The following is a 21,535-nucleotide window of genomic DNA, read 5'->3' on the forward strand; positions in this document are numbered from 1 at the left end:
AAAAGCAAAATGTCCCCAAATTTAAAACAAGAAGATTGGGATAATAACGTTTTGGTGTGGAAAACATCTAACTGGAGGCTCTAAGCTACTCTTACAAGATGAATCTTTTACTGCCTGTACTGTTCTAGATGGTAGGGTTAACCCCTCTGGCTTTTCAGCCATGGCAGGATTTTGTTGGGGAATGAACTTCTTGGACCTTTTATTCAAGAACCTTTGCTTGAATAAAATCATCAGTTTCTGAGCCTTTGTAGTTCAAATGCAGACAAGGGAAGGGCTATAGATTATTAGGCTGTTATTGACAACCTGAACCAGACTCTGGTTGTCTGGTCTATATGTAGAGCTGTATGGAATATCTAAATTGAATCTTTAGTACCAAAAGCAGGACTCCTCTGTTATTTGGTCTTTTAAATTAAAAAAATAAATAATATATTCATAGGATATGGGAAGTTTAATTCAGAAAGCACACTTTTGCTGGAATTCAGTTTCTCTTTCAAGCAAGCATTGACGTAAAGCTTTCTACCTCTTCTACTAGAGTCTTCTTAATAACTACTTACTTTTTCTCAGATTGTGTGGAGAAGATAATGTAAGCACAAATAATTAAGAAAGCCAACAGTCTGAACTAATGCTTTGGGACACCACATGGGCCTCGTTTCACAAACATCTGTGATTTCTGCAGTCAAATGTGACTGTAGTTCATAAACAGCCATTCCATGTAATGAGAGTTGCAGAAGTGCAGGTGAGGGCAGAATCTGATCTAGCATGCTCTCTTTTCCCTGGAGAAGTGGAATGAAGCAAGCTCTGACTTGTACATGTACATCAATGTCTCTTGAAATTCAAATGCTTAAAAAAGCTCAAGTTCATTTTCTCAAATGAAGCACTTTACAAGTGGTGGTATAATTGTGGTGTTACAACACTTCAAAATCACGCATGTCTCCGTAAATCTTAAGTGTAGGGCATCTAATTCTGCTTTAAACTGGCTTAAAACATAGATATAGTCGTATTAGCACCGCAGACATTTCTTTTGCCAAATACAGCAATGCACCTAAGAGCGTGGTGCTGACATTGTTTAGAAGTAGCTGATGCAAAAGATTTGACGTGTTGGTGTAAGATGATGTGTAGCACTGATGCTCTCTGGAAGAGCTGTGTAATCACTTTGGTTTATGTTCCAGTATTAATAGTCACAGACTTTGAGTTACTGGAGGGATTATATTGAAACCACGCGAACAGTTGTAAGTAAGAGGTCTGCAAGATAATGTTGTAAACGAGGGAAGTAATAGCTTTTCTTTGTTGCCTTTGTTTGCAGACTTTCTATGTGGCAGAATCAATGTTGCTAGTTGTAATTTTTATATGAAGAAAGAGATCCTTGACTCCCCTCTTCCTGACAATTAATTATGATTATGTTTTGCTGAAGGTTTCTGGAGAGGAAATGTTCCCAGTCCAGAAGGTGGCAGAGTTGGGATCATGCCTGTAGGTAATGCTGCTGAACGTGCCATTGCAGGATGCTATATGCATTGCTTGTGATGTTCCCGTAATGATTCTTGTTTGGCAGATATTATTTTTTTTTCCTAGGCCAAGTATCTTTCAAAGAGTGAATCACTGAACTTTTCCCAAACAAAAGCAGTTTAATTCAGTTCTAAAATTTTTGTTAATATGGGTTAAGCTTTTTTTCTTTCTAATTTTGAATTGTCTTAAGACACTCTGGTTCCTTACTTTCAGGACAAAAGCTGCAATAGCAATGTCCAGCACTAAAAGGAAACCGTTGTATTTGTGCACAAGAGAGCTGAATTAGGTTGCACAAGCTGCCATGTTTGATTCTGCAGTATGAATATTCACTTAATGAAACCGTTAGTACTTGTTTGTGTGTAACACTCACTATAGCTTTTTGGTGCATGTAAAAATGTCATCCTTGTCTCAGACTTGCCAAATGCTTAAAACCAAGAAAAATCCTTCAAAATATGTCAGAAAGATGGTTGCAACTAAAAGGTGCTAAGGAATAGTGTTGCATTAATATTTGTAAGCATGTGAAATATTGAAGTTGTTGAGAAAAGGAAACGTGCAATTGTAAATCTCTGGCACTCAGCTTACCAGATTGACAGCATTCCAAAAATCAGGGACTTTCCTTGTAGAAATGGAATGAAATGACCAGTTAGAAGTGAGTTAATTGACAGAGCAGAGATATTAAGACCACAGAAAAGATAATGGATGGAGATGGCTACTGAGGCTTTGACCAGATTGACCCTATGTAATGTTCACTGGACGTTTAGCTGAGGGACTAGAGGACAGAGTTCTCTGACTTGCATGCATTTGCCCAGGTGACTGGCTGCAATTTTTGTCTTGCCCTATTTTCCCCATTCCTCTCTGTGAAAGAGCCCAGCCAAGTTTTTGGTCTGACACCAGCTGTCCTGCGGTGCAGTTTGGGATAGGTGGTAAAGCCTGAGCGAGGTGCAGCGAATTCCCAACATGGACACAGTGCAAATAGGAATGGTGGACATGTGTTGTGGGAGGGTAATACATGCCTAGGCAGAGGCCCAGTAATTAAAGTTCGTGTCTGAACACAGACTTCACACGGAGCAAACCTGGATGTTGCACTCAAGTTTAAGTGACCATATTGATCATGTCTTAAATGGTAAGATAAAGGTAAAGATGAATTTTACTTGCTATGGTTGGTTAATAAAAACTGTTTTACACTCATAATAAATCACTAAGGACTCACAAATTAAAACCTCTCTTTTCCAGAGGAATCAAATGATTATCCATGAAGGACTTGGTATACTGAGTATGCTTTGGAGATTATTAGAATGTGAAGGTGTTCCGAATTTTCAGATGGTCTAAAAGTTAATGTGCCCATAGGCAGAGAGGGAGAAGTAGTAAAAAATTCCATTTTATTAAAGATCAGTCACTGACTGCACAGAAAATCTCTTAAATCCAAAACAAAGGCAGAAGGCTACGGGGAGAGCGCTGGGTGCTTCTAGCCAAACCCAGAACTGGATTTATCTAGCTTAGGTGTGGAGGTTAGTAAGAAGAGCCATACAGACTTCTCTTATCCGTGCTATAATCTCACTGTGTGACTCGACTCATGAAGACTCAACTGCTGTCAGCTGAAAATATCCTTTGGTAATAATTGTTAGTTCCTGTGGTAATGGGCTGGGTTTGAAACAAGCAAGTGGTATATTAGCCTTCGACATGCATAAGGTGGTGTTGGGGTTACTGAATTATTACTGAAATTTGTGTATGTTATAAACCAGAATTGTTACACACAGGTTTACTTTCCTGGGAAAAGCACGGATGCCTCAGAAAAATACTGGATTGTCAGTAGGCAACTATAATTGGCAACTGGTTGACTAGCTGTATTAGGATGTTTTGACCGATGCCTTGCAATGCAGTTTTGCTGGACTGAGAAATTGGAAGGATCTCAAATATTTCAAATTTAGCAAAAGCCTGTCAAAATCTCTCCAAGTCACCTTTTAGCTGAACAGAAGTACAACACAAGTATTGAGAAAATGTTGTCATATTTAAAATAATTTTAGCACTGTTTGCTCTTGCATTTGTGCTCTGTGCCATTCTACCCTCTCCTCAAAAATAACATAAATCTTTTGGCCAACTTCAGTAACAAGATAGATCTCGCAGATAGCTGACTTAATACCAGTTGCATGAAAATTAGTGGCTTGGTGGAGACGATAAATCCAAAGATTTCCTTTGCTTTAGGTAGGGATTGCCAAGTAAATTTGGCTGGTTCATAGGCGAGACAGGCCAAACAAAAATCTGTCGGTCTGCACACATGGAACCTGGCATAGCACTTGCTTCCTTTTGCTCAAGCAGTAGTTCGAGGACATAAATAGGAGCTAAGCCTGCTGTGTGTGAAAAGGGACCCTTGGGAGGGTGCTGGGTCATTGGGCTTAGTGGGAGGGGTGAGGTGGGGAAGGTAGGAAGAGAAGACTTAAGTCTGCAAGGAATCAGGATTTATTAGTTCCGCTGTGTATGGCTTTGTAGAGTTGGGGCTGTATGCCTGCCTTGAGTTTATAACCAGTGATGGAAGACTTTAAAATTATTTTGCCTGTTTAAAAAAAGAGAAAAAAAAAAACTTTCCCTTGCATGTAGAAGACACGTAACTAAAGAAATACTGTGCAAGGGAATGAGCCAAATTAGCTGCATATAAAGTTCTGTCATATGGAGGGAGTAAGGAAAAAAGGACTATCTGAACTGTTGTCATGTTAGCTGATGTCAGCAATAGCTGTAAGTGAAACGAATTCAACAGGATAATTAAAATGCACTTTTTTAACATTCACAGTTCCCCACCAGAAGTGCAGGGGACTGACTGGTTTGGTTACGTAACAACAAACGCAGTGTTAAAACAGTTGAGGTCAGTTGTTTTCACTGGCCCGTTTCGTCCATGGAAAGAAAGAATGTAGTGAGTGTACTTCATCTTTATTTTTTTTTAAAGCCAGCTAAGGGACCTTTAAAACTTTGCTTATAAAACATGGTTTATACAATTTTTCATCCTCCCCTTCAGCTTCCCACCTCCTCAAAAAATAAAAAACAGCTCTTTCCCTCCAAAGGCCTGCTGTACCCTACATCTCCATCTCTTACTATAAAAATACTGGATATCACAGGGGCAGCATGCCCATGCCCAGGCAGTCAGAGGGATGTAGTGTTTTCTGCCCTTCTGTTATAGGCCTGTGTGTTTTTATGGTATTATTGGAAGAAGACTACCTTTTTTCTCAGTTCAGGGCTTTTTTCTCATCTGTTCCCTGAATAAATGTAGTGCCATGAATAAAATAAACACTGCTGTCAGTCTCTGCATATTTTTCAGTGTGCTTCATTATACAGGATTCTTTCAAAAGAAATATAACCCACAGTCTTGGCTGGTTCCCAGCACCATTAAAGGTCCACTGGCACTTTTCTTAAGAATATGAGGTTTTGCTTCTACTTTTTTTTGAAATTAATTTCACCTCCCTGCTATGTAGAATGTCTGCTGCCCTTCAGCGCAGATGTGGCTGAAAGGTAACCTCTCTCTGGCACTTGCAGATTGGAGATGTCCTTAAAAGTTTTTGGAGGTGAAAGGAGTCAGTGACTCCTTCATCAGTGATGAAGGCAGGGGAAAAGAAACCAACTGTACTGATAGACAATACTGAAGGAGGTGTCAATTTCTAATCCTGGAGTAAAAAAAAAAAGAGTTGCTCTGTGAGTGGCTCATTGTTAGTAGCGTATAAAGTCATGTTCATAAGTTTGCACAGTAAGGGTCTAACTAATTTTATTGCCAGTGTTGCCTTTCTTGCTTTTGTTCGGGGGGGGGTGGGGGGTGGTGGTGGTGGTGGAATTTTTTGGCTGGTTGGTTTTTGAAGGGGATATACTGTTTCCTGATAGTGATGGTGAAATTTCAGGAGTGACACTTTCACCTGTCCCCTTAAAAAGTGAAGCCAACCCCATACTACTCCTTGGGACAGGTCCTGTGGTGACTTCCAGTCACTGCAGCCTTCTGGTCCCAGGTGTGAGACCTGGTGGCTGCCCCATGGTGCTGACGTTAGAGGAATCTGTCACACAAGCGTACAGGGCCTATAGGGCTTCCAGGGCTACTCTGTTTGTTTTCCAAAGCATAAGGGCTGGGATATAGGTGAAGGTGTTGAAAGTATGCATGGGCTTACGTTATAGTATAACTGCAGGACAGAAACTAACTAAGTCACTAACACTTTCTGTTACGAGATCTGCACTTTCCTCATCGGACAAGAAGCCGAGAGTCACTCGCTGTGCTGTCAGTTTGTGCCTAAAACACCATTACAGAACACTCATATTTGAGAAGCAGGCACTATGCTGTCAGCCTGTGAAACTTTTATGGATATTCAGCGGGAGAAGTTTTTATAGGTTGCCCTTCAAATTAGTTTCTGTCCTCTCTGCTTTGGTGCTTTCCTGGGTTGATATGACTATGCTTTGACTCCTAGCTGAGGAATTACTGAATTACTGTTCCTGAGGTGCCTTTGTGTTTACCCTGGGAGGTTGCACAGTGCTACTTCAGCTGTGGTTGGACATGCTGAAGTAGGAATCGCACTGTTCAGCAGCAGTCATCCTCTACCAGTTAGAGATAACCGACTGCATGAGTCCCCACTGTTCTGTCCAGTTTTCCTTGTGCTGAAAGTCCATGTCAGAACTTGCAGCTTATTCCTCTTGTATTAATTCCTAACTCTGACTCAGCAAAATTATTTGTCTGCTTCCCATGCTTCTCATGGCTACAGAATCAAAGTGTGCGTGCCACACTCCCACACTGTGAAAATGGACAATTTACTGAATTAAGGCACCTAAAACTACCAGATGTTTTCCGAAAGCAGGTTCTTTATTAGGGTGGGATGGGTGTCCGTCATCGTCGTCCCTCACCCTGAGAAATTTAGAAAAAACTTCAGAATGTTTTACATTGAGAAATTCAAGGGGGAAAAAAACCTCCTCTCTGATGCCAGAGTTAAGCTCTAATCACTGCTCAGCTCTCTTGGAATTTGGCAGCATACCAGTGCTCCTTCCCTTTGGTAGGTCATGTGGAAATACTGGAGCAGTTTCTTAAAGAACCTCTCAGCGCTTTTCAGGTACTTGCACGGATCTAACTTTCCTGTTAGGATTCTAATTCCTTTCACACTCTTAATGACATTTAAGCACCATTCATAGTAAGTGCCCTTCAGATCTACAAAATTTTATGTGTAAACATTAAAATATTTTTAAGTGTGTTAAAACTACATAAATGCAGCTTTTAAAATCTGGTTTTAAGTTGATATCAGTTGCAAGAGAATCACACACTTTAATCTTGAAAATAAAACTTAAATGTGCTTAATGAAATGAACCCACAGGAAGTTCACAAGTTTATTAAAGGCTGTATGAATAGCTGAGATGGAAGTTGAGAGGTGAGGGTTGTTTTGTTCAGTTTAATCAGTGATAAGATTCTCTTTCCACTGCTTTTTACACCTAAATCACCAGTTGATTTTAACTTATTACCACTGTTCTGGACATTCTTTCTGATAGGGAATTTTTAATTCTGTCAAAGCTGGCTTAACTGTTCTGTAAAAATACAGATCTTTGATCATTTTATTATAGTGTCTATGAATAGCATACTTGGATTTCCTCCCCTCTGTGCTGTTTCTTCCATGTTTTCTCTATTCAATCATATTTTAGCTGGATGTGAAATCCTCTGATGAATTCTATGATCTGATTAGCGTGTACTATGGTGGTGTCTTGAGTGCTGATCATTGACCTCGTTCCCCATTTTCCTAGTCTTGGTATGCAGCCACATGATGAAACGGCAGGCTGTGCTTGGAAAGCTCATGAACTTGTAAAAACAAAGTTATCTGAAAGCAACGTGATCTGCCTTGGATGAATGCAATGACCTTTTTACTGGATCAATACTTTTATTTACATATTAAACGTAGACATTTTTTTCCTTCAAGTGCTACGGAGCAGGCTGAAAAGGTGCCGTATCAGGCAAGAATGTGTGTAAAGGATTCCTTTGTTAAATGTTGGCAGCAACCTCACAAGCCCTTGCCAAGTCTGTCCAGCCCACCCACCCGTCCAGGAGGACGCCAGAAAATCCCCCAGTATGGCTCGGTATTGGCACTGTGCCACTTATAGCAAGGGGGACGCTGGCTGTACAGACCACGGTGCCGAAAGGGGCACCATGACCGTGGATGGCGATGCCAATATCCTGCTGCCCGGAGCGTCTGTGAAACCGCGGTCAGTGAAACTGTCAACACGCTCGCTGAAAACATGCCTCGCAATTGTTCAAATAACACTTCGGATAGAGCAGAGAGGACACTTAACTGTGACTAAAGAACAGAGGGGTTTCGGTGTGTGCATACCTGGCGGTATTCTCAAAATGCTCTAATGATTTCAAATACATTTAAACTTTGTGTCCTCCGCTTCATAGGAAAAACTGAGCTATTTAGAAGTTTGCTCAAAGCTGCGCAGGAGGCAGTGCCAAAAAACAGAACCAAGATCTCTTATCACCTAGCCTTTTTCTTAAATCAGTCAACCGTCTCTCCCTTTGTCCTTCGTTTGCCTTCTACAATACTGCCTGTTGATTCTCCGTCAACGTACTGATGAGTTTTGAGTAGAACTGCAACAGAGTCATCAAAATAGTGTTCACTGAATCTTTCGAAAATGTTTTCGTTATTTTTCTCAGGATAGTTTTCTAGAACTGCAGTCCTTCAAAACAAACATTAAATGTCTCTGTCGGTAAATGTGAAAATCCTGTGTTCCTGAAATAGCTGTGAAGCCTGAAGTTAAAAAGAATCCAAAGAAGATCTTGGAAGTGGCAGCCACCTACCCATGATACTTCCTGCAAGAAAAAGAGCTTTGTGAGACTTCTGATTTCCTTGGAGTTATATGGGAACTGAAATAAGAGACTGTAAAAACTTATTAGTCCATCATGGCCAGGCCTGTGCCAATGCAGGATTTACCCCTTTGTTTGTGATTTCTTATTGTTAGGCTAGTTTCATGTGGCCCAAGCAACAGAGTTTGTCATTCTCCCTGCCTTCCTCGTGTTTTCCTTCCTTTAATTTTTTTTTTCTTTTCCTGCCATTTATCCTTCACCACAGGGCAATGTTTTTGTTTTCTTAAGCATGTCTCCTAATTCTTCATCTTGCTTGAGAATATCAGCCTCTTCCAGCACCGGGGTGTACCGGAGAAGCTACAAAAGACTTCTATTGGCTGCATACTGTGAACTCTATCTCCAGTTAACCAAGCAGTGACTGTTAATGGTGGACAAGACTCCAACTCTTTCTCTAGTGCACCAGCTGAGTCTGTCTCTTTGGCCCTACTTTTTAGGGTCTATTTATACAGATGCCAAAGAAAAGAAGAAAAATATCTTGAAATTAAAAATCATGTTGTACTGGGCAGAACCCTCTAAAAGAAGAGGGATTAAAGAGGCTTCAACAGAACCGAAAGGGAGAGATGAAGCAAAACAAAAAGTCAACTGGAAAGGAAATCACAATGTTGATAATCCACAGTGTTTGTGGAAAACACAAAAACGGTAGCGGTAAGAAAGACTCTTGGAGGCCAGAGGAAGATGGTAGAAGAATTAATATATGTGAAAGTCCTGTACTAGTAATATGAAAGAAGAGAAAATGGTGTGGACTGTCAATGCCAAGAACAAGAGTAGGGATCTGGCCGATAAAGATGCAACACTGAACACTTGAATTTCAGCTTGGTCTGTGGTAGACAGCACTCTGTCTGTCTCCATGTTAAAAAATCACTTCAGCTGCATTTGGTACACCTGTGTTTGCCAGGTTATGTTGCAGTTTTTCCTTAATTATAGCAACACAGCAGGAGAAAGTGTCTCCAAAAAGTGATTCAGAGCTTGTCAAAAGTAACCGTTTACTTGGAAAACTTCACTATTTAAAATGACACTTTAAAATGTTTCTAACACTCACAGAAGAACACCCTGAGGATTTCCAGTATTCGAACTACTGCAGGTACAGTATCGTAACAGCTTGAAGGTGCAATTCTGAGCGGTGTGACCTGCGTTAGGAATCTCGAAGGGTTACGCCCGAGTTACGGATGCCATTAAACTGTCAGTATCGCTGACCTCCTCAGTGTTGAGCATCAACACCAATGCATTTCAAAACCCGCAGTCAAAAAGCCTGTAACGCAACAGACCGCTAACGCCTTCCAAAGCGCCGAAACTGCCGGGAGGCACCGGCTGCCATCTCCGATTACCTCCTGCCGAGCACGGTGACCCGGCGGCCGCATCCGCCCGCCGCGGGGCAGGTAAGACCCCGCCGGGCCGGGGGCAGGTGGCTGCCCCTCCGCTGCCCGGGCGGCGCGCAGGCCGACCCGGGGGCGGGGACGCGGCCGGGGGCAGGTGTCGGCCGCGGGGGCGGGGCGGGCGGGCGGCCGCGGAGCCGGTGGAGGCACCGCCCGGCCGCGGCGCGCCCTCCGGGGCGGGCTCTCTCCGCCCTTTCCGCTGAGCGCAGGGGGAGGAGCGGCGGCCGCAGCGTCCCCGGTCGGAGCTGAGCCGCCGTGCCGGGACCGGGGGAGGGGAGCGAGTGCGGGGCGGCCGCGCCGCCGCGGGGGTTGGGGGTGCCCCGGCGGTCCCGGCCCGTCCCGGCGGGAGCCCGTCCCGGGCGCGCCGCGGCGGCCTCGGGCACGGCGGTCCTCGCGCCCCTCTGCGGGGCCAGCGCGCCCCCGAGCGGCGGGGCGGTGTGCGGCGCCGCGGGCTGCCCGCGCGCCGTCGCTCTCCTCCCGCGCGGGGCCGGGGCACGCGCCGCACCGCACCATGCTGCCTTCGCGCCGCTCCGCGAGGTGAGCGCGGCGCGGCTCGGGCCGGAGCTCTGCGGTCAGCCCCTCAGTAGCGCGGCGGCACCGGCACCAGCGGCACCATGAGGAACGGCGATGACCTGGAGGGCTTCGACGGCGAGGCGTCCAGCACCTCCATGATCTCGGGCGCCAGCAGTCCCTACCAGCCCACCACGGAGCCCGTCAGCCAGCGCCGCGGGCTGGGCGGCCTCCGCTGCGACCTGGACTACCTGCGGGGCACCTTCGGCAGGATCAAGCTGGCCGAGGTGGTAGGTACCGCCGGCGGGGAGCGGGCCGGTGGCCGCCCACGCTCCAGAGAGACTCCCGCGGCGGGCTCCTCCGTACCGGTGCGGGCGGAGAGCAGGAGAAGACACCCGCGGTGGCGGGGCCGTGCTGCTCGCCCTCCCGGCCCGGCGGCGAGGTGCGTACCTGCGGGCGCGGCGCCTGGCGGCGGCCCAACCGTCCTCCATTTCAGGCGGCCGGGAAGCCCGCCGCGGGCCGGGAGCCGCCGCCCGGGAGCGCCGTTTGGCCGTGTTTGAACGGTCACCTCCGCGGGCTGCGAGGGGCTGTGTCCGCCCGGTGCGAGGGGGAGGCTCGGTGCGGCCCGGGAGCAGCGCGAGCTGCCGTCCCGGCTCCCGCTGTTCTGCCCCGCTGCCGTCCGCGGCGGCGGGAGGAAACGCTGGTGGATTTCGGGTGGCTCGAGGGAGGTCCGGGCATGCTCCCGTCAGGTGGTGTGGCTTCCCCTCGCAGCGGGAAGCGACCCGGGATCGGCCTCCGCTACGGCGCGTTTCGTAGGGCTGTTCAGCTGCCCCCCTTGGTTTTAGTAGGAGATTTTAGCTCAGTGTGTGTGCCAGCTCCTGCCGTGCCCTGGGAGCGTATGGAAAAAACCCCACGCTGCAGGTTTTGTGTGGGTTAAAAAAAAAAAACTGCCAACTTCTCAGTACATAAATATTTCGGTTGAAACATGAAATGTTCTTTCACTTCGGTGGCCTTACCGTCGCGAGGCGTTGGGAGCGGCGTGGCTGTGGCTGGAGGCAGCTCCCGGTTCTGACCAGGTGAAGCTGCCCCGGGGGCCGGCCCGGGGCGTGCGGGCAGCCGGGGGGGCTCCCGCCTCCCGGGCCCGGCGGGGTCGTGCGGTCCCGAGAGCCCCGTCGGGTGGGAGCTGCCCGCTCCCGGTTTCTCGGTGAGGAGGGAGTCGACTCGGGTGCCTGGGAAGAGTTCGCGTAGGTGCTTGCCTGTAACGGGTGAAGTTCTCTAAGTGCACAGAGTAAAAGAAAAGAAACCCTGGAAGAAAAAGAAACCCAACCCACGTTTTTCCCTTCGGAATAAAACATATGCTGTGCATGTCCATGTACTTCGAACAGCTGAACTGTTTAGTTTGACGGAGTCTGTGCGGGGCTTAAAGCACCATGGCAACTAAACGCGTAATGACACCTAAGCGTTCGGTCAGTTTTTCTGTTGATGCTGTTGTTTGCCTTCGTCTGATCCACTTTCAGAGTCACTTTCAAATTAATATTTTTTAAATCAACGAATATGTTTTTTTAAGATATTTTAAAATAGATGCTTTATGAAAATGGCGGTGATCTTGAAATAAATTTTTAAGAAGTTTCTTATATGGTACTGCAAATTGTTGTCTGTTAAAATGGATGAGTTCTTTGGGGACTGTGATGGCAGAAACGTTTTAATATTTCATATATATATATATATAACTGCAGCATTTAAATCCACTTCTGGTTAGTACAAGACAAAGCTTGCAGGTACAGGTTTCATGTAAAATATATTCAAAGTATCCTAGGTTCAACAGTGACACAAGTTTATAGAGGACTGCAGTGATGAATCTATTATCATTTTTTACGAATACCCAGTAAAATCCAGAATTTGGAAGTGTGATTTGTTTTCTTCTCATCTCGGTGTAGGACAGAATCTGTGGTCTGCAAGCGGTAGCAGTGAGCGTGTTACCTGAGTAGTCTAACAACAGGGAATAGCTGTATTTGCATTATGTATTCTCAGGACTGAAGCCAAAGATTCTGTCATCACTGTGCAACATCTACCTGTCTTTGAACTGTTAAAAACTGTCCATGTGGTGCAAGTCCTGGGGTGATGCTGCCTAATATGCTGAAATAATCTGCCCTCGGGATTTTTATTTCTGTTCCTACTGCTGATCCTTTCTGTAGTACACTAATAACTGTGGCAAGTCACGTTAAAAGCTTGTAATTAAAATGAGTGATTACTGATCATGAGTAAGTGAATCCTTTAATAATAAACTCCAATTTGCTTGGAACGAGTTTCAAAGCTACGTGGAGTACACCTCTAAATTTTTTAAGTCTTGTAAAGAAAGATGAGGGGAAAGTCACGCTGTGCTGGAATTACAGATAGGGGAGTTTTCTTGTCTCTTGAATAAAGATGTTGTACTTCCAGGACGTTAGGAAGATGTATCCATGCAGATTAGTATCTCAAGGGGAACTGAGTAATGTTTTGTGCCTTTTTAGTAAGAGTGATCTGAGCTATTGCCCATGGTTCCTACGGAGTGTATGAATCCAGTGGGTCAGAAGTTAACAAGAAATTAAATTAGCTAGTATAAGGTGGAAGCCTGTGTACCATCTCAACATGTTTAGTTTCTGCACAGTTGCACTCAAAAGGAACTCTATCTGATTCATGGTAATGACTGGTAGAGCAGACTACTGAATTTTGCAAACGATGGAACACTCAGCAGTTTTTGGAAAAGAAAGGAGAGAACATGTTCCACAGTGCACATAATTTGCTTATTTGCCAAGTATAATTATTTTAATTATAATGTTTAGTAATATCTTTATAAAAATACTGTAGGAACTAAAATGTTTCAAAGTCCATAGTGTAGAACTCTAGCTCTTAAAAACAAGGGAGGAACTCCCTTTATTGCCCACAAGAAAACTTAAACACTCAACCAAGCATTGGTTAAGATAAAAGGTCTCTATTCTAGTAAAAAGAATGCTACAGGAAAGATTACAATGCCTGTGCTTCATTTAGTGTCAGGTTTCGTCTTAAAATACGTGTATGATTGGCAGAAAAGAGTATCAGCTCAAGACAAACATTGCTGTTCTCTCTAATCTTCAGTTGAAGGACTTTCTGCAAATTAATTCCTTGTGCTGTGTATGAAGGATAACTGTTGGGCATTGTGGCTTAAATGGTGGCTCTTCCGAATGCCCATTTTTGATTGTCAGAAGCAGGAGGAACAGGGAATGGGGGAAAAACCAAGCAAGCGACTGAAAATAGGTGATTGTAGGGCTCTCTTATTTTGGTGTAGGTTTGTCTTTATTGATTCCAAACATAGTTACAGGAGTTGTTACAAGATGGAAAGCAGTACGATGTTTTAGGCATATGGAGTGGTTTAGGTGCTGCTAGAGGGGAGAATAGTTTTAACTCATATTTATTAATATTTCAAGAGAATATGCCCTAAATTGCCCTACAGGGGCACCGACATAATGTTTTATGATGATTCATTCATAATATTGTGCAACTTTTTAAGTCTTATTTAGGCTTTCTTTCCCTTGACTCTTAGAAGAGGTTGAATAGCATTATGTTTTTTTGTTATGCAAACTAAGAAAACTATTGTACTATTTAGAACTTCTTACTAATATTTAAGGCTAAGTTGAACAGTTATGGAATACGTACGTCTGCCTGCTGATGGTCAGTAATATTCAATATGAAGAATAGCGAGGAAGTAATAAAAAGAACCCATGTGGGATAACTTAGTATTGAACTGTTTTTCCTCTTTTTGGAACTTTTATTGTTAGGTAGGTGAGCTTTTCAGAAGGTAGCTCTTTTGCCTGTATCTGATCGTTCTGTTGAAATAGTTGTGTGTGTGTTTATTTGGATCTGTGAGGAAACATCTGCTGGAGCTGTAAGCCTCTTTTAAAGAAGCAGCTCAAAGGAACGTGGTGAGTGTTGGACCATATCTGGAAAGGAGTTTTCAGGGCCACTGGGGTGGCTGAGATACCTGAGCGAGTGTCATCAGGCAGGCGGGAAGGAAACGGTGTGGAGTGAAATGAATGGGAGCGGGGACAGACTCCAAGTGTTATGGAGCTCTCATGTTTGTTTTGGGGTTTTTGTTTTGTATGTGTTTGGTTGTTTTTTTTTTTTTTTTTAAATGAAGGTTTGAACTTGAAATGGAAGTCAGAGAGAAGCCAGTATGCTTGTGTACTAACCGAAGAAAGGCTTTTCCTTTGGGAAAGTTGAAACCTAGGTGGAAGTTGTCTCAGTTGAGTTTCTCGCATTTAGATGGAGCAGTACCTTGCCATATAGCAGACGTGAGAGATTAGATAGCTGTCCTTGGAGACCAGAGCAGAAAAGGTCTTTAGAGTTTATTTTCATTACTCCCTGGCATGGTTTAATGTTTCTCATGCTTTTGGATGCTTTAATAATAACTATGAAGATTATTGTACAATAATCAAACATTTATCTCTAGAAGACTTTCCTATGGACATCCTCAAATGGTTTGTTTCATTTCAGTACTTCTTCCCCATTCCCTTGAATTTCCTAAGAAGAGTCTCTCCTTTTTCTGAGTGTCCTTGCTGAAGAAGTGTTTACTATGTGAGGAATCAGGAGGTGCCCATTGCTGTCAGCAAAAGAGACAGATTGATTAGCAGGTACCACCTCTTTGCTGGAAATTGTTTCACTTTAGATGAGATTGCCTGTTTTTTTCTCCTCTTCTTTATTTTTCTCTTCAGCTTTTCTAAATGCAGTGTTATTTTTCCTTGATTGTTATAGTTCTGCACCTTCAAGGATCTTCCTGTCATTAAAGTTGGCTGTAGACATATATTTCCTACTGAAATTCCACCAGTGAATCATGACTGCCTGTTTTCTGCTTCTTGGTTTCTTTGGAAACTGTAGCTCCAGGTGGGCTGTTCATCAAGCCATCAGGTGAGCTATGAGAAAACCAGGCAGTATCCTGTTGGGAGCCTTGTTGGTTCTCACTGGGATCCTGCCAGGTTTTCACAGGCACTTGATTTAGAGTAACATATGTCACCTTTATCATTTGGGACAATGGATGTGAAAAATTGTGCCTGGCCAGTTCTTGCGACATTGGCAGTAGTTAGGAATGGTTTAATGGAGCAGTAAAGATCACAGAGCAAGCTTCTGATGGAAGTAGCAAGTGTCAGAAAACCCTTATCACATGCTGGCTTAAAAGACAATGGCCCTTGTGGTGGTTAGTGATGGCCTCTGTGGCTCAGACCACCCTAGACTTTCTTTTCGTCATGTGTCTGTTCCAAATGCTACAAAAATCCATTGGAGACTCTTTTTGAAGAAGATAATACTTCTGCTTGGGAGGTCTCTGGGCTACAAGGTGCTGATGAGTGTACTGGGAAGTGTCACTGTGTGCTTGCTCTTGTCTTGTTCTCTATAGCATATGCTATTGCCTGTCAGTGGAGGCAAGATTTTGATCTAAATGAAATCTAGTCGGAATAGCAGTTCATATGTTCATAATTTTTGGAATAAAAAGTTCCATCTTCATTGGTGGAGAGTAGCTGAACATTGGAAAAAGTTGGTTTGTGGCTTACTGTCATTATACATTTCCAGATCCAGAAATTGGTAAGGCCAGGACTACAGTAAAATTCTTTGCTATCAGGATCTGTTTGCGATGAAGAGAACGAAATCCAGAACGCCTGTAATGCACGTCTACCTGGTTAGTAAGACTAGTGAAAATTCTTATTATTAATTATATTAAAAAATTAGAGTGATAACATTTATGTTCCAAGGAATAAGCTAATTATTAACTATTAGAATCTGATTGAAAACTATTATGAGGTGTTCAGTAATCTCATATTTCATTATCTCTGCCTTCTTGTGCATTCAGCTCAGCATCTCATTCTGATCCCTTCTGGAGGGAAGGATTAGATGGAGTCTCCAGCCTCCCACCCCAGTGTGATTCTTGTTAGAATGGGAGCAAGGGTTGTTAGAGCAGGTAGCCAGGTGCTTTACAGGCATTGTCATTCTGTAAATCACAGAAGTTAACAGTTGGCCACTGAATCCATGTGAATAAATTGAGATTTCTTTTACTTTACTTATTGTAAAGTTTGGCTTTATGTTGAGGGGGTGCTAACTAAGCTACAGAAAATTAGACTGTATCTAATAGAGGTCAGTAGGTGATGTTTTTTCCATGATAAGATCATTCCATGGTGGTCAGGTTTTTGATCCTGATGTAAAGCATTCAGTGGTCTTGGTGAGCAGCAGACCACTGCAGGAGACATCTGAGCCTTCTAAGGCAGCTTTAGTGTCACAGACAGCCCTGTACCTGCTGCTTTTTTCCATAAGTGATACTTTCATCTTAAAGTTAGCTTTTGCTCGTTTGTTCTGCGCTTCGGAGATGTAGAAACTTCCTCATTTCTGGTGTGAACTTAATTCTAGCAAATTTATTGCCATTTGTTCTTGTGTTAGCATTGCCACTTTCCATAACTACTCCTTATTCCTTCGTGCACTTGGAAACAGCTGTCTGCTGTCAGCCAGCCTTCATCTTGCTGCACAAGGCAAGGCAAAATTGTTTTGGACTCTGCTCGTAAGAGAGCCTCTGTGGTGTCAGCACCATCGCCAGGCCTTCCTTGCACCACGCTCCGACTGAGGTGATCATTTCTCAGCAGACACAACCTGAGTAGTAGGCAGCCTTTCTGGAGTGCCTTACCAGTGTGTATGATGACAAGTCACTTTTTGAACCTCAGCTGGAGATTCCTAGGATTGCTTTGGTAATTCATAGTCATTCTGTGACTAACCGTATCTTCCACCTTTTATTCTCTTATAATTTCCAGACAATAAATGTGTATTTATATAAGAAATCCTTGTGACTCTGTGTGTTGTATGTTGAGCTTTTGTTCTCGGTGGTATTTATAGTTGCTTGTTCAGATGAAGTTAAGTGTGACAGTGGATACCGATGATCTTTGGCATTTGGTCTTACAAAAAGACTGTTATAATATCCTATTAAAAGGATCATATTTGTAATACACAAATATGCTTAGAAATCCTTTTTAGTTAAACCGTTTCTCTTCAGTGTCTCAAACTCTTGATTTCTCTTTGGAAAGATTTCTCTTTAAAGGTTGTAGATCTGCATTGCCATGTGGTGATATTTTTACATTGACATTTACCATAGAGGGAAGAATGATGAGATAACTCTGTTTAGCTTTGCTTTTTATTGTTTCTGTGTGCGACTAAAGAAAAAACTGTGGTTTCTTCCCACAGAAGGGTGAATGTATTTTGGTCTTTGTGGTGTCTCTTTAACTACCATCTGGCTGTGAGCTGGTGTCCTACTGTCAGTAAATTCCAAATTCCTGTTACAAATTTCTCTCTAAGATAGTGGACAGTTTTAAATTCTGCTTTCAGAAGAAATTTCTATGATCTCTGGAATAAGTATGCTCTATTTTTTTCCTCCCATTATGAATCAGTGTAATAGTAAGAGTTACACTGTACTAATTGTAGATGCTACAGTAAGAAATATAGTTCTAATGATATTATTATTTGGAAAGCTACCCTCTTTTCTTGTGATCTTTCTGGTAGTGCCTTTTGTTGATGAGCCTCTCTAGTGATTTAATTATCTTGAGATAAGAAGACAAGGAGAAGGACTAGAAACTTAAGAGGCTGTGTTTTTCCTGTAAAATAACAGATTCCTCCTATACTTATTATATAAGTATTTATGATTATGGTTATTTCTGATGCAAGTGAATGCATCATTTTGTCAAATCAGCTTGCACACTTTTTGTTAGTTGTCATCCTGTGCTCAAAATTGCATTTCAGATATACCTGCCTTGCTTTTGGACCTCAACAATTAATTTTGTACTGAAATTGTGTATACGAAGAGGACTAGATGCACAATGAACAGACTTCTTAACAGTGGGTCAACTGCTGTTACTTTGTTGTGGAAGTAGTTGCTACTTCTAAGTTCGAGCTAGAATAAAAAAAAGTTCTGATTTTTTCAAAAAATAAGTCAGCTAATTCTCAGATGATTTGAGTAGTCAGTTGCTTCCAAAACATGGAAGCAATGTTTAGATTTCTCTGCAACTTGTTCCATCAATTCTTCAGAATACGGGAGGAGGAAAGCAAAAGCTGGATAACACCAACCTGGTGTAGAATAGGTGTAAGAACGTACAACCATGAGTAGAGAAGATGGGTCAAAAATATTACTGACTATGGGCAAAGAGGTCTTAGAGCTGGCATAGCACTCAGTGGACGGAAGCCCACGCAGTACGCGACAGCGTGAATCAAGTAGTGCAGTCTTTACAGTGGTGGGTCTCCAGTGTTGTTTGATTCCGTAGATGTCCAGGATGAAATCTGTACTCACGCTGCAGTGTGCAACTAGAGTGACATAGTGCCTGAAATGTGGTTTCACGTAAGCAGAGTAACTTTTAATGTTTTAATTTCGCTGCGTGCAAATTAAACTGGGAACTATAACTCTGAGTATCACGTCTGACTATTGTATTTAATTAATTGTAATTAAGGCTCTGGTGTTCAATACATTTGCTTGTGAAGAATATGATACTTTTTAACCCAAACAAGTGTCTTCAGCATTGTCTGCAGCTAAACTTTTTTTTAATACGTAACTTGATATTCAGATTTTGATGCTTGAATAATGTCGTTTAAGGCACTTCTCTAAATTTTCTTTAGGTTGTATATACGTTCACAAAGTGTTCAGCTTGCAAGCGAGCTGAACTTGTTCATGACAGCTCCCGTAGTACAGTATAGTCTAAAAGCACAGCAGCCGTGTGCCTGGTGTGTAGAACTATGTCCTGTGCTTGGGTCTGGAGTTGCATACAGTGATGCTTCCGCTGTAGCTTTCACTTAGGCTGAACATTGTTATTTTCAAGTGCTGTAAATCTGCCCATGTTACAGCACTACTCATAACAGTTCTGGCATTTTTTTTTTAAATTATTTTATGAATCAACTACAGGTGTTTCCATATTAGTATTTTCTGTACTTTTGTACATTTTAAACTGAAAAGAAAGCAGCAAGCGCAGTTGAGAATATTAAGAAATACTTAAGTTCTACAAGTCTTTAATAACCTTCAGTAACTTTTGTCTTTTGAAATTATTTTAATGCTAGGAACTGATATTGCTGCTTGAATGTTGTGAACGAATTAATTTTTTGTTTGATCATATACTCTTCTAAAAGAAAATGTTGCATTTAATGCTTGGAAGCTTTTAAGATAATATAGATGAAAGCTTTTATTAAACATTGGGGTCTTTTAGTTTTATATGATGTTATCACTTAGTAACATTTTTTAAGTATTTTGGAAAAAGTGCTCTTCCAGAATTATAAGATGGTATCCTAAGTCTTTGGGATGTTCGTTATGTTTAGTTCATGATGGCACTACAAGAAGAATTGTGGCTGAGAAGGCGTTGTTGCCAGAGTCTTAGGGGTTTTGTGTTAACAACGTTTTATAGTCCTCTGTTTGCAGCGTGCCAAGTTTGTTTGCAGTCCTTAGGCAGATCTGTTCTTGAGTTATAAAATCACAAGTAGGTGGATTTACAGTTATGCAATGAAAGTTTGTGGGCTCTTTTCTATTTTGGATGAGACACTACTGTGTAATGCTTCTAAGACAGTCTGAGCAGCAAGACGAGCTTGAAGGTTTCGTGCATTCCCCGGTACAGCTGGCAGCGCTCTTTCATGTTCTGGCCTACATCTATTTTTTTAATGTTCTGTTTTACCAGTGTGTCTAGACTCTTTTTGCCTTTTAAGGCATGGCATCTAAGGGGGCCTTCAGATTGCAATCTTGGGAACCTTGGGATTGCAAGGACACTTTGCACCATTTCCTCGTAACAAAAACAAACCCAAAAAACTTTAATGGATTCCTTAGGACTATAAGTTCTTGATTGCTTTCTCATTAAAATTCCTTTCTTGTTTTAGTATTGTGGGATGTTTGATGTTTACTCATAATTGGGATTAAATGGGGTTTTAAAGGATACAGACTGATCCTGATAGTCTTAAAATAGAACTTTCACTTTTTAAAACAGCGTAACAAGCTAGTTAAACAAGAGTCTGTACAGATCAAATACTTGACAAATTTTAAGGGTACACCTTTACTGCTTAAAACCAATTAATTTATCTTACTGTTTGTTACAGGTTTACAGTACTGTGTTTTAATATTGTTTTGACTAGCCAGGTTTCCAACACAGATTGGCCTATGAATGCGAACGGGAACATGAAGCCTGGTCAAAAGTGTAGATTTTTCTCTTTTTTTAAGAGCTGAGTAAAGAATTATCGTAATTGAATCAATAGCCTTTTTTTGTTGTTGTTTAAAAATCATACAAACACAATCTCAGTAACTCGCTGTGTTCCAGCAGAGAGCGTGTGTGTATGTATGTACCATAAAGAACATGTGTCTGCGGCCTGAACACAAAGTAGGGTAACTGTATTTATCCATTTTGTTTAAATAGCAAAGATATGGTAAGTTTTGAGTTCTTACAGCTTGACTTAATAGAAAATACTAGGAAATGGACTGGAGAGGATACTGTACCCTTGATGGAAGATTGGAGGTGGGAAGTTGGACAGCGATACTAACAGGTTGCCTCTCCTGGACATGCTCTCTTGGGTATCCTGCACAGTTGTTATTAACAAACTAACAAAACTAGTGACTTCTAGTGACACTAAGTATTAAATTAGTCTTTAAGGCAATCAAGAATTACCAATGATTTTCAAGGAAGCTAAGTTGTATCTTCCCCTGCCTTGTGACTGAAGAGTGGGGGTTACTGAACTTTCTTGAACTTAGCTGTTGAGCTAGATTTTTTTTCCCCTGTATTGTTTCCTGTAGTCAGTATTTACTCTGTGCTACTAGTGTAGTAAAGCCTGCGTGAGTAGGGCTAGCGCCAAATGGGACTAAAGGAGAAATATTTTATTCTGCCTCCACTACATGCAGCTGGCAATGGCTGAGAAAAATGCAGAGGACTCAATGTATACAAATTATATTTAGTGCAGCACTGAAGAAATGTATGATATTTTTCTGACCTATTTTTGCCTAGCTTGTCCAAGAACATAATATGCAAATTCTAGTCAAATTGTGATAAAATTGAACTTGAAGAAACTTAGCTGAGTAATTCTACTATTTAAGAATTTCCACTTTTCTATTATGTGCGTGATTTAATTAGGGTTTTTACCAGCACTTCAGAGCGGTATTCTGGAGTCTGATGTGGAAGTATTGCAGTAGTAATCTGCAAAAGTTCCCTTTGCTTTGTGGCGTGTCCCTCTCTGCTCCTCTGGCGTGGGTGTGGATATGCCAAAGCTTGTTGAGGTGGCCATTGAGAGAATTTTACTG

The 21,535-nt window shown here is 42.4% G+C and overlaps 1 protein-coding gene across 1 annotated transcript in view; it reads left to right on the forward strand.

Moving 5' to 3' along the window:
• Positions 1–10,349: 10,349 nt before the first annotated feature.
• Positions 10,350–21,535, forward strand: part of CMTM4 (CKLF like MARVEL transmembrane domain containing 4) — a 34,092-nt gene continuing 22,906 nt past the window's right edge. Inside the window, exon 1 of the mRNA XM_086621072.1 lies at positions 10,350–10,535. Coding sequence (XP_086477198.1) covers positions 10,350–10,535 — 186 coding nt within the window. The remainder of the gene's footprint in view (positions 10,536–21,535) is intronic.

The sequence above is a fragment of the Tauraco erythrolophus genome, chromosome 15 (assembly GCF_009769465.1).
Source record: "Tauraco erythrolophus isolate bTauEry1 chromosome 15, bTauEry1.pri, whole genome shotgun sequence".
NCBI lineage: Eukaryota > Metazoa > Chordata > Aves > Musophagiformes > Musophagidae > Tauraco > Tauraco erythrolophus.